At 36.7% G+C, this 14,945-nt stretch overlaps 1 protein-coding gene across 1 annotated transcript; it reads left to right on the forward strand.

Moving 5' to 3' along the window:
* The first annotated feature begins 10,858 nt into the window (after positions 1 to 10,858).
* On the forward strand, positions 10,859 to 12,205 carry LOC136842338 (uncharacterized). Its single transcript, XM_067109595.1, has one exon. It carries the CDS (start codon positions 10,859 to 10,861, stop codon positions 12,203 to 12,205), a length of 1,347 nt encoding a protein of 448 aa, XP_066965696.1.
* Positions 12,206 to 14,945: the final 2,740 nt, after the last annotated feature.

Raw genomic sequence — 14,945 nt, forward strand, 5'->3', positions numbered from 1 at the left:
TAACAGGATGTATTTATAAGATTCCGTGTAAACAATGTAATACCACTTACGTAAGACAAAGTGGGAAGACGCTGGCTGTTCGGTTGAAACAACACAAATATAGGTGTAAGAGTTGGTAATATGTCAAATGCATTATCTGCACATATGAATAATAACAGTCATGGCATTAATTGGGCAGAACCGAAGGAAATTGTTTTGCACAGATTTGGCGAAAAGAAATTTAATAGAATCCTGTATAATTAAAAAAGACCGACAATTTATTAAATATCAGCCTAGGTTTACATCAAGTTGATGAAATTTTAACGAAGGGTATTTTAAAATAAGTAGGCTGTTAAGCATTACCACTGAACGGCGGTTGTTGTTATGGTTGTTTATCTTTTCAGCATTGTTTGTCTTGCCACGAAGCCTTCTTGTGACTGTATTTGTTTCCTTGATGAGGTGTAGAAATACATGAAAGGGCTTCGTTTAAGTCATTTCTTTTCACCTTTCTCCTGGCTGAATATATACATATGTGTGTGTTTATATATATGTATATGTTTATATATATATATATATATATATATATATATATATATATATATATATAATATATAATATATACACACAGTGTGTGTTATTACGTATTGATGTACGCATGAGTGCGCGCTTGTATGGGCAACCAACTATTACCATGATGTAATGGAGAAAGGATATTCAGAATACAAATAAGGTACGTAGGCCAAATTGTAAGCTTCAGTGGACAGGGGGAAAAAAGAAAGTAATAACCTACGGAATTCGGGCCAAATTTCCCTGAAAGTCTTTCCCACATCCAAATTCTTATCATTTTCTGCTAATGATTTAGCTCGAGGGTTGGTGAGGGGCGGGGGCGGTTCCCTACTGAATATGGAATTCATAAGATCTGTGAACTCTGAATCATTGGTCACATATATGAATTATGAACAGACGCGCACAGAGGAACCACAAAATACGTGTGATGAGAGCTTAAGCCTGTCTCATATAGTTGTTCAAAGGAGACCAGATGGTTAGATGAAAATAAACTCAAAGTATTTATGAGTGATTAACTCTAAACATGTTAGATCATAGGATAATAGTTGTCATGAACTTCCGGATGAAAGGATTTGAAAGTAATGTTCTTAGAATTAGTAAATATTTTCCCTTATCTAATGTTTTTAATGTTTTAGGAATAATTCTATGTTGATCTTATGTAAATACTATTCCAGTGCGTATAAGCTGTTTCCATTGAAAAGTTCACGGTCAGAATATCATGATAGATTCGTGATTTCTTTTTACTGGATGGTAACTTTGTATCAAAATAACTGAGGAAGGATTTTCAGATAGGTATATATGAATCTGCAATGGTGAAGCAATGCGTTTAATGTCTGTTAATGTCCGCCTTTAAGCGAGTAGCTAAAGCCCTTAAAGGCAGGCGGGAAATGAAGCTTATTCTTCATACAGCAGTATGTGATAATTTCGACCTTGCTTTAAATACTGTACTTTGGATGGGGCAATAGCAACTGCATGAGAGTTAAAGCATCACGTAGTGTCCATACTAACATTTTGTTTTTTCTTAGGTTTCCGTGGGAATGGGTGTGAAAATGATTTGCATGTTTTACTTCTGATATGAATGAGATTGTGTTTACGTCTTGCCATGGCAGTGTGTGTGTACTCATTTTTCAAACTTACATTTCACTATTTTCTGTTAATCTGTGTGGGCACGCGTGGATCACACTAATCTAGCCACAGAGAAAGAGTCAACAAAGGTCAATGTGTTTATCTTCAACGAACTAAGGTTACCGTAGACATAAAATAAGAAATATCAACCATTTACGTAAATTTTTCTCATTGTGCTGGTGATCCTTGACACTGGAAGTTCTCAATATGTGTTTCAAAATCAGACAAGTTTGTTTTTGTTTCGTAATCACGTAAATTATGCAGACTAACAGCATATTTAAACACAATATGCTGTAAAAAGGTTCACTGCTATCTTCAGGGAAATTGATATTTTATTCCCTATAAATAAAATAGGTTATAAAAACATTTTGTGTTCTTACAATTATATATACTGTATAAAGACTTTACATTGTATAAAGAAGTAAATACTAAATGATTTTTGTATAATTTTAAAAGGAAAAGAAGTGATAAGAAAGAATTCGTTCATGGTTAATGTGATAAACGGGGGCAAACGCATTGCTAAGCTGCAAAGCAGAATGAATTTGGAAGTTCACAGCCGAACTTTTAGAGATGAAACTGGATGTCAAATGTTTTCTTTCCTCAATCGTGCGCCACGAAAACATTTATTAACCATTGGAATTAAAAAATACTCATAACAGAGTGTCTTGGAATGGAGAAACAAATCCACAGTTATGTATACAGTATGCACATATGTTTAAAGATAATTCTGTACAGAGAGCTTTCGGGAATCTGTTCGAAATGGGATCGAACAGATTCCCGAAGGCTCTCTGTACTGATTCATCTTTAAATATATGTAAATATACATAATTGGGGATTTGTTTCTCCAGTCATTAGAGTAAGGATATATGAGGGGTTCAATATTATTAACATTTCCGTTGATACCACAGCTATGTTAATTAATTTCGGGATCGTAAAATATGGAATGATATTTTACAATGTTTTGCTTTTTTGCCTTCAGAATTTCCTATCCGGGGCATTCGGAACCTGACAGTTTTAACATTTTTCACTGGCAGATTGCTAAATATGTTCCCATCCCGATAATTAACTTTTAAATAGATTAATATCCGGAAGGTAATACAGGAAAAAATTAACAAAATCTTTGTGCCTTGGTTGTTTAACAAAAATCATTGAAATAACATTAATAAATTAATTGGAATCTAGTTTCTTAAGCCGCAATTGCATACAGCGTTTCAAGGTCTTTATCATCTTAGTAATTTTAGAAAACATTCAAGTTATCTCTTGCTCTACTATACCTATAATATTTTCGCATATAAATATCAATGTGACAATTTTATATCGCTATTCATCCATTAATAAATCTCTACACCAACCTACCGATGCCCGAGCTTCAATATGTATATGTAGAATACGAAAAGGTGTGGTCTAGCATTATTCCACAGTATCCACTGTTACACTTTTCATTCATAACCTTTCATTGTTAAGATAAATAAAGGCACACGCACATATTCACAACACACACACACACACACACACACACACACACACACACACACACACACACACACACATATATATATATATATATATATATATATATATATATATATATATATATATATATATATATATACTCTTCATATCACGAAGATGAGATATGTTAATATAGTCACCAGGAGAAAAGAGAATAAAACTCTCTCATAGCTCGATAATTTCGACTTCCACCAGGTCTCTTCAGAGCTTTATTACATCTAAACAGAATACGTACATACATAAAAATCACAAACATTTTTCCTCACCGGAAAAGAAATTAAACGAACAGTTGTCAAAGTTAAAATTGGTCAAGAATTAGCAATCCAGAAAAATGAAAAGAGAACTGTTCCACGATTTGGTGATACGTTATTTAAAACCTTTCCCTGAATTTGTACTGTAGGGGTACAACGTGGAGGGAAAAAGGTTCTAATTTATATATGCCGTGATTAATATTAAAGTTTTTTTGTTTGTTAAAACTTACTCAAGCTGTTTCTAACAAATTTCTTGTCATCATATCTTTTTCTTTGAACAATATTTCTGTTTTGTTCCAAAGACTAGGACAGCCACAGTTTTGCACATATACAGTAAATTAACAGCACTGTGTGGAGAATTTGTTCTTACACAATATCGATGTTGGAAAATTCCCTTATTAATATCTTTTCCGTTTTGTCCCAAGCAGAATTTGACACATTCACAAGGTATTTTGTAAACCAAACCTTCTTGTTTGCGGCCGTGGCAATGACTGTCTTTCCTATTGTGTTGGAATAAGAAAAGACTACTTTAAAGTTTAATATTCTTAAAGGCTAAACAATATCACTGAATGAAGGGTGGAAAGGGAGGACCAAAGTATTACTCATATCATATTCCTTTTCGGTGTTTGTTCTATAATATGTTTGAGATCTCATTTTCTAAGAGCACTTAGACTAATAAGCCCTAAGTATTTAGGCGAAGAGTTTAATAATATCACCAGAAATGGCATACGAAACCACTTTTCAATCAGGGAAATAGAAGAATGTTTATTCCTAACTAAACATACATATTATAGAACAAACACCAAAAAGGAATATGATATGAGTAATACTTTGATTCTCCCTTTCCACCCTTCATTCAGTGATATTGTTTATCCTTTAAGAATATTAAACTTTTAGTTTAATAAAGCTCTTGAAGAGGCCTGGTGGAAGGCGAAATTATCGAGCTATTAAATTCGCATCTTATTCAAGCTGCTATGCACTACAGTCCACTGATTGCTAATGAAATCTCGTGTGCAGGTTTATAATGTAATTTCACGGCAAATACCCGGGATTCGAACCTACGTCCTCCTGCCAACGATTTTAGCATATTGCTTATCCTGCACAAACACGTAAACAAATAAATATATTTTCAACCATATTTCCCGGGTATTAATTTATTTACACGGAAACACCAAAATGAATATTCACGAACTTCGGGAGCTCCATCAGTGTCAAAGTTTAAAATAACGTAATATTCCTATACGAAATGCAGGCAGGCTAAAACCAAACTGGTTGTCTGCATTTCTGACACCAAGTAACCTGTCATGTTTTCATGCACATAATACGAAATCTATATAGTAGGGTGACAAATCTAGGGTGTAATCCACACGGTAATATCTCAAAATAATACACAGAACTATTTGAAACTGACTACATCAGAAACTTACAGCACCTGATTCGAACATCAGGAGTCAATTACTGCACCCTTTGATGGCAAGGAAAATTTTCACATTATTACCAGAATATATTTTAACAGCAAGAAAACCACTATGAAAGGTATAACGTGATGATTAGCATTGTATATTCAGATTTAAATATGGACACATCTCGCATGGTAAGCCATTCGTGAGGATTTTAGATAAATATATACAGCCATGATAACTTTACAAAAGTGTTGAAGAGGATGGAACTTAACCGAATGAGTATTTCTGTATTTTGATCATTATAGCCGTTCATTTTTTCTCATTATACAACTATTTATTGTTTGATATAACTCTCTGTTATTTACTGTTTTATATACTAATCTATAATTTCAACTACGGGGTTTTGGAGGTAGAAATTTATCATCAGTTAACAGTATTTAAAAATATAAAATTTATAAAAAAGCATAAAAATCTCGATAGAATCAGATGTCGTTAAGACGATCCCCATTAATGCCTCTCTCTCTCTCTCTCTCTCTCTCTCTCTCTCTCTAGAAAAAAACTCTTTAAAGTCAGCGTTTGGGATACTAATATTAAGTAAGCGACATCCAGTTTTGACGTCAAGGTGTATCTTAGGTAATACAATTTATTTGATTATCTTCACTCAGAAATCAAAGGAATTTTTTTCTTTCATCATTGATATGTTGAAGGCCTATGGCAATGTTGTTAATATTCTGTCTTTTCTGAACACATTTAATGATCTATCTGCTACCCAGAATCCTTTCATATTCATCTTACAGTAATTTTCATTTGGGATTTTATTGCATTGCTGTTCACGTACGTTTTCAGTTTCAAATGACTAACAATAAATCAGATATGAAGAAGGAACATATGAATTCTCTGACGATAGGAAATGGGATGACGTATCAGGGCGGGTAATTCATTGCTCGCGTCATCTTGGTAACCCTTTAATGAACAGGCAGTATCTAGAGAACACACTTCATACTTCTCAGGTTAACATATCTATGTTCGGGTGGGTTTTGCCTTCATTCATGAGTGTTACTCCCTTTTACCTCATTTTACTCATCTATCTCGTTTGTGACTGTTAAGAATAGCCTAAATAAACGAAATCACTGCGTCGAAGTCATTGGTTACTGGAACAAGAAAACATTCTCTCATGACATCCGAGGCCTAAATTCTCTTTTCAGTTTTTTTTTTTTTAATAATAAAAGATTAGCGTTGTCAATACCTAAATTGGTTCGTGTATGAAGGTCATTTATTTCCACAATCAATAACGCGCATCTAGTAAAATGCTACACTTTCTGTGTATACCGATCTGGTGCATTTTCTCATATCTGTTCAATATGATATACATGTCTGAGATGTTTTTCCTTTTGTAACTAATGCGGTATTTGGAATTAATGAAATTATGTAATGATTGACAAAATATTCACTCTAATATTCAGATTTTATTTCTTTTACCGTAATACCCTTTCTCCTGTTATGCATTTTGCCCCGCATTTAACTCTTATTTAAGTCATGAATATTCCTCGGGACTGTTTTGGCCTTTCGAAAATTACAGAAGATTTTCAGTGACCTTTCGATGATAATGTCACGTCCCTCAACACCCCAAACATTTAGAAAGACCATTGCATTTAGAGCTTCGACTCCTCTGTTTCGAAAAATTCATTTGTATACCGCTTACTTAGCAGAAACAGGCTAAGCTGGATTTTCAGAGCAGTATACAGACAAATAAAGAATAAATAAAGTATTTGTTTGCGAAAAATAATTCTAAAGAAGTAACAAACACAGGACATGCACGACGAGGTAAATGCTCGTCATATATCGCAGAATCATCTCAGTTCTTGACATTTCGGTGTTAACCTACACTGTATGCAAGAGTAAGCTGGCTTATCCTGAGTGTTTATACTCTAACTGCTGACATTATTTCCATGTTACTGAATTCTCTGGGGAGCTAATCTCGGAATGTCGTCAACAAATGTGTGACGCTCAGTTATAACAGCTTTGTCATTTGCTGGAATTGTTTTGATTTATGTTTAGGTTATTTAGTTTCTTATTTCTTCATTCGTTTACTACGGCAAATGTTCGACTGTTCATGCTTTTTTAATGCAAAAAAGAAAGGACCATACTACGCTGGATTCTTACTCTTTTAAGGGCAACAATCAACGCTGACAAGACCAGTAAGAATGATAGGCATTCATATGTATTACCTAAAACAAAGTGATTATTACAATTACGTTTATATACATTATATCTTTATAAAGGAACAGTCGTTCCTTTCCCTCTTTCGTTTGGAACCTTTTTCACATATACACATGACTTACACATCCTGACCGCCCCTGAGTATTAGTTGTAGTAATCCCACCAATTCCTGTTGCCTGAGGTCAACGTAGGGCAGATCAGTCAATTTATAAAACCAGTGTAACATTATTCAGTGTTAATTATCTTTCACTGGTTCTCTTTTCATCAATCCTTAATGAATCGGCTTTACTAAATGTGGAACGTCCAATTGCGAGAATGAGATATCCTCACACTGACTAAAGAAATGCTTTGGATGTTTTGCTTGTTAAGGTTTATATAGGTTTTATATATATATTTATATATATATATATATATATATATATATATATATATATATATATATATATATATATATATATATATATACATACATACATACATACATACATATATACATACATACATACATACATATTATTAAGAATAGCAAGACTTCGCTAGAAAATTGCTCCCTTTTCTTCTGCTTCTTGTTTGCCGATCGATATTTTGCACGGTCAGAATACAAGGGATTAAAACCGATTGTAGGCCACTCCCTTTAAGTAGGTAATTCCTTTTCGAGGCAAAAGTGAATCTGTCTGGTTGTCCTTTTCAGGCAAAAAACCCCTGCGGGCATCAGCTGAACACGACTCAACCCCCCTATGTGTTGGACGTGCCCCTGCCCCATAGGAAGAGATAAAAGCGGAAACCAGACCGAGGTTCGCTCTCACACGCGAGCTGGATGGGATGGAGTAGAGTCGACACCCCAAATCACTGCCATGCCCTGGCCCAACGATGCCCTTAGCACCTAACCACGTGGCCTTTCAAAGTATACTTTCCCTCTGTGAACTCCGACCACCACCCACGTGTTCCTTTGGTTGCTGACCTGACCGATGACCCATTCCATTTGCTTGGCGTTTCGAGAAGTCCCCATCGCCTTGCCCTTTACGGAACCCCCTGCACCTTGCCACGTGGAAGAAAACTCGCCCTCGGAAATCGTAAGTCATCCACGGACCGCTTTCTGTGCTGGAACCAAATCTGCCTTACGGTAAAGTGCTCTGGAAGACATCCATTCAGTCACGTTTTTCCTCGTAACATTTACTTAATTTGAGTGCCAGTAATCACCGAATCTCTTGTCAAATGTCTGTGCTCCTCGAGTATCGGCAGTGTTAAGCCATTACTAATTCATTGAAGCCCCTTGGCACCCTCAGTGCAGCTTCAAATTCATTATTCTTTTGTCTATTTTCATTACTGGCATATAATGTGCATATCTCTCATTTCAGAGGGACCCTATACCGTGGAATCCTCTTGGACTGTGTCTGGAATCCCCCCAGCTTCATTCACCCCGTAGGAATCCCCTTCAGGATCAATAATCTACTTGCATTCCTCTTTCCCATACTAATGTTATTTATGTAAATACACTCCTGTAAGTTTGCCCACGTGTTTACGTAATATTCTCCTTCAGTAGTAAGAGCCTTATGCTCATATGAAATTCCCCTTTTTCCTCTTGTTTTATGTTTCCCTGGCCCCACGAAGTCGGAATCACAAGGCTAAATTATCTGAAATTGTTGCTACCTGTCTCACAGAGAATATTTCAAACTGCCAGGAAAAAAATAAAAATATATATATATATATATATATATATATATATATATATATATATCTATATATATATATATATATATATATATATATATATATATATATATATATATATGTGTATGTATATATATATATATATATATATATATATATATATATATATATATATATATATATATATATATATATATATATATATATATATATATATATATATATATATTTAGTAAGCAAGATAGCCAAAGCAATTCCTTTTGTCAGTTTGAGGATATCACAGTCAGGCATTGGACATGTAGTAAACTTGAGGTATTGTGAGAGTAAATTAATAATTTTGGAAAAATAGATAAAGGTATATTTGTTTGTGTTCGCTTGTATGATCAATAGTATGCTCACCTCAATGGTAAGAGGGCAAAGGTTGGAATTCAGGAATTTCATACTAAGTTTTATAACTCATCTTTTTACACAAACATGGAATGATTACCTTGTAGTCAGTCAACTGTATTGGATGGCTATGGGGGTTAGGTAGGCACATGCGCTAGCATCCTAATACTGAAATACTGAAAACTGAAAGAGCAGCTATCTTCAGTACGTGGCCCGGTAAGGTGAAATCTTGTATAATCATATATATATATATATATATATATATATATATATATATATATATATATATATATATATATATATATATATATATATGAATGTCTTTTCCTGTAATACCACAGTGTAATATGAATATTATCATAATCTCTTGAATTATTTCATTGACTTTTAACGTAAATTTTCACGTAAATTTTCACTTTCTTTAAAAGTCCTATAAAGCTGATGTTGGGCTTTCTTTAGCTCCCCCTCTTGAGGTGTTATCATATTTGGTATTGTAGCATTTCACCCGTTTGTTTTTATCCTTTCATATTCAACGAGCGGAGTGCTGTTCTACGGTCTTTTGCTGGTTCGCTAGTTTCCCCTATTGTTCTCCGTTTTCCCGATCTGACGTGGGATTCTGCCTGTTCTAACGAAAGGATTGGTTTTCGGCTCCACTGAGAGGAGATCTCGCCACCCTGCTATATTTTTGTGCACTCGCTGACCTCTGGAATATTATCAAGGGTCTCTGTTTTTCTTCGGGTCGTGTCCCGAGAATATCGTAAGCACGCTCCTACGGACAGTATCCTGTGCTGAGTTGCAGTGTTGAGGTCTGCCTTGCGCCCTCTTGCCTTGAGCTGTGCTGTGGGTCAACCTGTTTGCCCACATGAGAGTGCGTAGCGGCGTTGTCTCCTGGAGTCGTCAGGAGGCCCTCTGAGTTCGAAGAAGGGTGAGATTTACCTATATAATTCTTCGCTATTTGTTATATTAATATCGATACTCGCCATACTGGATTGTTGGGTCATCGCCAGGACCATCGTCATCTCGTCACCCCCGTGTGTTTTTTTTTTTTTTTCCCGAGTGTTTTTGATGTGAAACCCCTGCCTTAAGGACAGATTTACTTAGCTAAATAAGCTATTTAATGTTTATATTTTCTTCAGTGAAACGGTGATGGTTTCCTTGTTATTGTTTATTATGTACTAGAAATATTAGGTTTAAGGATATTTTTTCCTCTCTTATGCCTCTTTCTATCGTGTGATAGTTGAAATTCCGATTTTGTACAAGTGTTGTTTTCTACCTAGTCCTAGTTCTCTCTCTTATTCTACTGGATATGATAGTTAGCTAGGAGAATGGTGGTAGTGATTGAGGTTTCGTTTGCAAGTGAGTTTTCCTGTCCCTAGATCAGTTTTTGGGGGACGTTCCTTTGTAATGTTTAAGTTTATTTATTGTTAATAAATTAATTGTTAAGGTTTTTGTTCTTGGTTTGCTTTCCTCTCCTAAGTGTCGCTTCTGCTTGAGATCTGTGTTATTTTTTTGTCCGGAATCTTTGTCTATTTTGGCAACTGATTCTGAGAAGTGAATCTGCATAATATAAATGAAGATTTGCTGTGGCTCTTGCATTAATAAAGGAGTTCATAACAAATTTTGGCGACCTTGCCAAGATATTTCATTGACAAACACAGACTTAAGTAGGAGGACTCTGAGAGGTGTTCAAATCAGTGAACTAATTTGAGTTGTTAGGTTTAGATCCCTAGTTAGTGGTTAATCATGCATTATTTTGAAGTCGAGGAGTTAGCTGCTTTCAATTTCCTTTCTGACCGAAATTGGGAAAGTAACTTGTACGAGTTAAAGAGGGACCAGTTATTCTTAGTAGCGGAGTTCTTGAATCTAGGTTTAACCACAGAGGTTAAAAAGGGACACCTTCTATTTGAGGTGGTTAAGGCTGCCAGGAGATATAAAGTGGAAGAAATGGAAAAAGAAAGTAATAAGGAAGGGGAGTATGCAGATGTAGAAGCTGCTGAAGAGAGTTTAGAGGTTGGCGGTGATAGTAGATTGGAAATATTAAGGGAACAGGCCCGCATAAAGGAGTTAGAAATTAAGGCTTTGGAGTTGCAAGCCGAGGAGAGGACCAAGGAGCGGGCTCACGAGCTGGAGGTATTAAAACTCCAAATAGTTTTAAAGCAAGGTGGTGGCAGTAATCCCGGATTTGCGAAAGGTGTAGCTGAGGAAGCTAAATTTAATATGTTTTCAGCCCTTAAGCTCGTTCCTCAATTTTCGGAGGAGGATGCTAATGAATTTTTCATTTCATTTGAGCGGATCGCTAAAAAGCTCGATTGGCCGCGCGATATGTGGACAACTTTAGTACAGTGTCGTCTGATAGGGAAGGCTCAGAGAGTCTATAATACTTTAAATGAAGATTTGTCATCAGATTACGATTCTGTTAAATCGATAATTTTGAAAGCATATGATTTGGTCCCCGAGGCTTATAGGCAGAAGTTCAGAAACTTGAAAAAAGATTCGGGGGTTACGTATGTCGAGTTTGCCAGAAAGAAAACTCAATTCCTTGATGAATGGTTGAAGTCAAAAGAGATTGACGGGTATGAGAAATTTAAGGAGCTTGTTTTGGCCGAAGAGTTTAAGAGGCACTTGAGTCGTGAGATGCGTGTTCATCTGGAGGAATTAAAAATTGATTCGCTTCAGGAATTGGCTGTGTCCTCCGATGAATACGCTCTCACGCATAAGGAGGAACCATTGAGGAATGATAATGGCCAAAGGAAGTTCCTTCAGACTAAGGTGTTTGATAACCAGTCGTCGGGGAGGCGATTTGCTGACAATAATAATAGTGGTAGATTTAGCAGTAGGCGTAGAAACGGTAGTAGTAGTGAGAATTCTCATAGTTTTGTGAACAGTAAATTTGCCAATAAGGATTTGTATGAGGAGAAGGGGGCTGTATCAAACCAGGTGAAGTGTTATTATTGTAACAAGCCTGGCCATGTAAAATCTAATTGTTTTGCACGGAGGCGAGACCTCGAGAGGAATGTTCAACCCATAGGCTTAGTGACTGAGGAAAAATCAGGTCGCTCAAGAGTTGAAAATGAAAAGGAAACAAAGTGACTAAAATTTGAGAAGTATATATCGGATGGAACTGTCTACTAATAGCGATAAGTGTTTTACGCGCGAAATTAAAATTTTGCGGGACACCGGTGCGGCGCAATCGCTTTTGATCAGAAGGTCCTTGCCAAGGAGGTTTGTTTTCTCTAATTCTGAGTTTGTTGTCCTGGGAGGATTTCCGAATTCTATTTCGTCTTTTCCCTTGGAGGAAGTGTATCTGGAAACAAAGATTTTCAAAGGAACTGCTAAACTGGCAATAGTGGACAGTTTGCCAGTCCCCGGTATTGACCTAATTTTGGGAAATGATTTAGCGTTAGGTAGTGATAATGATGTGTTCCCAATTTTGTCTGTGACTGAAATTAATCCCGTCTCTGTTGTGACTCGAGCAAGAGCCCGAGAGGTTGATCTCGAGGATGTTAATGTGGATTTAGAGGTAGTTGATCGACAAAGGACTGACTTTGTGACAGGAAGTAGTAGTAGTAGTAGTAGCCCTAATTTAGTATTTAATGATGTGTCGTGGGATGCGAAGGCGTTCAAGAAAGAACAGCACGAAGAGTTTTCCAATATTGTGTTTGGTGACCATGAGGATTTAACGAAACCCGCATTCGTTAAGGAAGGGGGTTTGTGCTACCGCATCAGCAGGTTGGTGGGAGCTCCTGCCGATCAGATAGAGGTTAAGAAACAGTTGTTAGTTCCCACTAAATATCGTGGCAAACTGTTATATTTGGGTCATGAAAATAATTTAGCTGGTCACTTTGGTGTACGGAAAACTTTTCAGAAATTGGCTGAGTATTTCTTTTGGTCTGGTATGCGTAGAGACGTTAAACGTCATGTATTATCCTGTAAGACTTGTCAACTCGTGGGGAAGCCGAATCAGAAAACCTAAAGCTCCTCTTATTCCGATCCCGGCCGTAGGAGAACCGTTCAGGGAAGTTGTTATTGATGTAGTTGGTCCTTTACCACGGACGCGAAGTGGTAATGAGTATATTCTATCAATCATTGATAGGATGTCACGTTTCCCTGAGGCGCTTCCTCTGCGGAGTATAAGGGAGGAGAAAATTTTTTATAGTTTGGTTGGTTTTTTCACGAGGTTTGGTTTCCCGAAGGTTATTCAAAGCGACTGCGGGACGAATTTTACCAGTAAATATTTCAAAAAAAGAATGTCTGATCTGGGGATTAATCACGTTACGTCTTCTCCTTATCATCCAGAGAGTCAAGGTCAGGTAGAGAGATTCCATCAGACTCTGAAATCTGTGTTGAAAAAGTTTTGTTATGAATCGGGTAATGATTGGGATAAGGAGTTGCCGTATGCGTTGTTTGCCATACGTTCTATTCCTAACGAGTCCGTTGGTTTCTCCCCTTTTCAGTTGATTTTTGGACATATTGTAAGGGGACCTCTGGATGCTGTAAGGGAACTCTGGGAGGGTGATACTCCTAATATTAATATAGTTCATTACCTTTCAGGTTTACAGGAGAAGCTTTATAGAATACGTTCCTTTGCTCAAGAACACCTGGTAGAGGCTCAGGCTACAATGAAAAATAATTATGATGTAGGTACTCGTCAGAGACAATTTAGTGAAGGTGACAAAGTGTTGGTTTTACTTCCAGTGCCGGGAAATCCATTGAAGGCACAATTTTCAGGCCCCTGGAAGGTACTGAAGAAAATCAATGATGTCAATTATTTGATTGAGACACCTGAAAAAAGGCGGAAGACTAGGATTTGTCATATTAATATGATTAAGTCATTTATTGATAGGGATAAAGGTACAGATGTAGACGTAGTGAATGTCGTAGATGTAGTAGATGTAGTGGATAGTGAAAGTGAACCTTTTTCAGGTAACAGATTAACAATAAGTCCCATGGGATTGTGTAATAACTCTGAGATTTTAAGAAATCTGAGTCTTAAATTTCAGCATTTAGACACTAATAAGGCCTCTTCTTTAATTAACCTTGTTGATGAATATAAAGACCTCTTTCAGGACGCACCAGGAAGGACAGGTGTCCTTGAACATGATGTTGATGTTGGGAGGCTCAGCCTATCAAACAGTGCCCGTATAGGCTGAACCCCTCAGAAAAGAGATAGTCAAAGAGGAGGTAAAGTATATGTTGGATCATGACCTCATTGAACCAAGCTGCAGCCCTTGGAGCTCCCTGTGGTCTTGGTCAAGAAGGAGGGTGGTCAGCATAGACTTTGTATTGACTATCGTAAGGTGAACACGATAACCAAGACTGATTCCTTCCCTTTGCCTCGTGTGGAGGATTGTATTGACCGCATTGGCGCAGCACGCTATATAAGTAAATTTGATTTACTTAAAGGCTATTGGCAGGTTGGTCTTTCCCCGAGGGCAAGGAAAATTTCCGCTTTTGTAACAGGTGATGGTCTTTATGAATGCAAGGTCATGCCCTTTGGTATGAAGAATGCGGCCGCCACCTTCCAGCGACTAATGAATTATATTACGTGCAATTTGGAAGGTTGTGTGGTTTACATAGATGATTTGGTCGTATATTCTGATGACTGGGAAACTCATGTTAAAAGAATTAGAGCATTATTTACGGTGCTGAAGAAGGCCGGTTTAGTAATCAATTTGAGTAAGAGCGATTTTGCTCAGGCTAAGGTTGTTTATCTTGGGCATGAGATTGGCCTGGGGAAAGTTGCTCCGAAAAGTGTTAACGTTGAAGCCATTTCGGCCTTTCCAACACCTAAGAATAGAAGAGACATTAGGCGTTTCCTAGGAATGGTAGG

This window comes from Macrobrachium rosenbergii, chromosome 10 (genome assembly GCF_040412425.1).
Source record: "Macrobrachium rosenbergii isolate ZJJX-2024 chromosome 10, ASM4041242v1, whole genome shotgun sequence".
In the NCBI taxonomy this organism is placed as follows: Eukaryota; Metazoa; Arthropoda; class Malacostraca; order Decapoda; family Palaemonidae; genus Macrobrachium; species Macrobrachium rosenbergii.